Raw genomic sequence first — 3,612 nt, forward strand, 5'->3', positions numbered from 1 at the left:
GGGAGCCCCCCCCCCCCCCCCCATTACACACATGCAGCGAGGCACCCCATGAGTCCCCGTGCCACCCCTCCTGCCTGGCACGAGCATCCACAGCTGGGTCAAGGTAGAAACCCTGAGGCTTCCTCCTCCCACGGCATTTACCTGCGTCACAAACTTATTTTCTTTCCAGAGCTGCTGTGGAGCCTGCTCCTGGATGGTCTTCTTGACAGAACATGGCGGGCGGTAGGAGTCGGTGTAAGTGCTGACGGGGGTCTTGTGTTTTTTGGAGAAGAGGAACATGGTGCAGCAGCCTGCTTGGTGTCCTGGAGGGTCCCAGGGCTGCCCCACCAGATCAGTGGCACTGCGTGGGGCTGGGGGCTCCCAGCCCACACAGGAAAGGGAACGGGGCTGGTGCCACTGCTCTGCCAGTCCCAGGTGGTGCTTATGTCATCAGTGATATCACAGTGCAGGAACAGGGGGATTTGATGACTGTCAGTCCTGTGGCTGTGCTTCCAACGATAGCAGGTCCTGGGCTAGGGCAGAGAAATTACTGCCTGCATCCCTCCCAGCATCCCTCCGTGGGTGCTGCGCCCTCCTGGCTCCATCCTGGCTCTGGGCTTCCTCCCCTCCTGCAGGCAATTACCTTAACAGTAGTAGGAAACAGTTTCAGCTGGTCCTAGTCAAGATAATTTTATTTTGTGACGTGCAAGAGCAGTGACTGGATTTTCCAGCCCCCCTCTCTCCGACATTTCCTTGGAAATCCTGCAGCAACCCAGCTGCGTGCACACAGCACCACATCGGTGCAGCCAATGCCCAGGGCACAGCACCAGGCATTGCTGTCCCAGCCTGCTGGGGTAGCCAGGGAAATTATTGCCTGCTCCGTCTCCCCTTTTTAATTAAAAAGCTGGATTTAGGTGATCCTGTGTGGCTTGTTTGCTCTTCTGTCCTGAGTGATGGGCTCTGCAGTCAGAGTGATCCTCATCCATCTCAGTGCAGAGGCAGCTGGGTTATGCCAGGGAGGGATTTGCATGAACTGGGTTTGCTTTTCCCCAACCTGGGGAGCTGAGCAGAAACCCCTGCCCCTGCAGAAACCCCACTCTGGCCTGGCTTGTCACACTGTGCCACCTCAGAGACCTGCTCTGTTCCCAGCTCTGGCCCTGTTAGGGCTCTCAGAAGCCCAACCCCTCTGCTACCACATTTTTGGAGATGACTGGTGAAGACTCATGTCCATCTTGGCAGGGTGGATGCCAACCCACCCCCCTGAAGGGCTGCCAAGCCCTGCTCGGTTTGCTGGGGGGGACAGAGGGGCTGGGCAGCCTGGGGCACCCGAATGCCTCCCTACAAGTGTGATTAATGAATTGTTAGAGATTAAATAAAGAGAACAAGCTGCTGTTGATTTTCACACCGTGCTGGTCTCTGTTGAGGCAGGCTTAGGCTCTCCATCAGCCCCATGCCCTCCTGAGAGCCAGTGGGAGGCCGGGAGGGAAGGGTGGAACACGGGTGCGCCCACCCCAGCACCCCCTAGCTCTGTGGCCTTGGAGCACTTCAGGGCATAGATCTGGGGATCGCTGCTCTGCAGAGAGGTGGAGTCCAAGCCTCTCGGTTGCGGGGGCACTAATCCCGCACCAGACTGGCCCCCCAGAGCTGTCTCCTGTCCTTGGCGGTCCCTGGGGTTTCCAGCTGCTGGTGTTGGGACTTTAAAGTCAGTGCTCTCGTGCCAACAGCTCTGAGGGGCAGAAACAGCTGCAATGCTGGAGAAAAGGTTATTTCACCCATCAGTGTCGTACAGATGCAGCACTTCTTTCCGCTCATCTGCAGCCCAGATGCAGGGGCTGGGTCCAGCCCGCATGCCTTCCCGCTGCCTTGGGGAGAAGTGTTTCCCAAATGCTGGCTGGGGGCTGCCCGGCCCTGGCGGGTTTACCTGTGCCATACAGCACAGCCCCGCACCAGCCGCACCACCAATATAAGTAGGCTGGTATTGGCCATGGTGTGAAGGCTGGCACCCCCTGATTTCAGTATCCATGATTGCTGGGGGCTCAGAGGAGATCATGCAGTTCGTACCCTCTCATCCCAGTTTGCTCCAATGAGAAAGGCTGGCAGGCTGGTTTTCATATGTATGCTTTTTAATATCATTAATTCTGTTACACTACACACAACCAGTAACAATGATAAATACTGCAATGGAAATGTTAAAAAAAATATTATACGTGTTTCATGTTTTTGGAAAAAAACCCACATTTTTAAATAAATTAATGCATAAAATTGATGGTAGAAAAAAGAAAACCCAAAACAAACCACAACACAACTGATCTGTTTAAGGCAATACTCTACGCAGACGGTAACAGAAGTACAACAGTGTGCTACATGTTCTGAACGGGAAAAAAAGAAAGAAAAGAAAACCCATACAAGATGCAGATTGATGCTTCAGGAGTGAAAAAACTCCCAAAACCAGATAGTAAAACCAATGGCCAAGTTAAGTGCAGCATTAATACACTCTGCATGTCAAATGATTAGCAGGTTCCTAACATGGACTAAGGTCAAGCTACAACAAATTTAACTTCCTAATTAAAAGGTTATTCAGGTCAAACCCTACATTTAACTCTACTTTGCATTTGGCTGTTTCAGCTATGTTTCACTATATGCAAGGACAGCCGGAAATTCATCTCCTGCTCTTGAGATTAACGCAAAGGTCGGGAGGTCTCTCCTCCTGAAAGATATTTCCATTAACTACATCCAAAAAGGATCTCGCTTTTGGTGATCCTGAAATGCCTCCTGCCACCCCATCCCCTGGGGCACCAGGCACCACATGGGGAAAGGAGACCTGGGAAGCATTTGCTTGGGTTGAGTTTCTTCCAAGCTGAGGACATGAAATGGAAGTGCAGATTTGATCCAGACTCGGAGGAGTGCTGTTTCCCTGTCTGCCAGGAATCTCTATCTGGAGCCTGCTGAAAGCACTTTGCCAGCATGGGAGAAACCCAGTATGTATCCAGGCTCTGGATACAGCCACGACATTTGCTATTAAGGTTGGTGCGAAACTCCATACCTGCCTGGACAGCCAATGAACCCCAATTATTAATGCAGCCCAGAACTTGGCCACTGGAAGGTGGACAATAATCATAATGCCAAAAAAATCCCCCTCTCCCTCAAAAAAGAAAAGAAAAGGGACAGTAGCCACTTCCTGCCAGCTTCCCCCTGTGGATCCCCATCAGCTGCCACCTACACAAGATCGGCAGCGCCACATCTTACCAGCATCGGCCCAGTACATTCCCAGTAAGGTGCATGTCTGCAAGGCGCTGCCAGGGGGCAAAGAAGCTTCTTGGGACACAGTCAGAGCCTCCTGTACTGCGCTGCTAGAGTGCATGCGGAGGAAGCTACAGTACATGAGGAGAGAAACCCAAGTGGAGCTACTAGACTTGTGATGGCCAACAACTGTCCGGGCTGCCTTGGGTTTGAGTGGGAGAAGGGGATGCAGAACTGGGCTGAGAGTCACTTTGGTGCAACTGCCTCTGATGCTCATCACTAGTGCATGGGGTGGCGGGGAGGAAAGGTGATGGCTGCTTTGAGAAAAGAGGAGTGGAAGGAGGATGTGTGCGATATAACAAGGCTTGCAATTCTAGGACTAACCACTGGACA

General features: G+C 52.5%; 1 protein-coding gene across 1 annotated transcript in view; it reads right to left on the reverse strand.

Annotated features, from left to right (window-relative positions):
- The window catches only part of LOC103925909 (chromosome unknown open reading frame, human C9orf24), a 4,234-nt gene extending 3,955 nt beyond the window's left edge, over nt 1–279 (reverse strand). Inside the window, exon 1 of the mRNA XM_009334710.1 lies at nt 142–279. Coding sequence (XP_009332985.1) covers nt 142–279 — 138 coding nt within the window. The remainder of the gene's footprint in view (nt 1–141) is intronic.
- Nucleotides 280–3,612: the final 3,333 nt, after the last annotated feature.

This window comes from Pygoscelis adeliae, unplaced genomic scaffold (assembly GCF_000699105.1).
Source record: "Pygoscelis adeliae isolate BGI_AS28 unplaced genomic scaffold, ASM69910v1 Scaffold442, whole genome shotgun sequence".
Classification (NCBI taxonomy): domain Eukaryota; kingdom Metazoa; phylum Chordata; class Aves; order Sphenisciformes; family Spheniscidae; genus Pygoscelis; species Pygoscelis adeliae.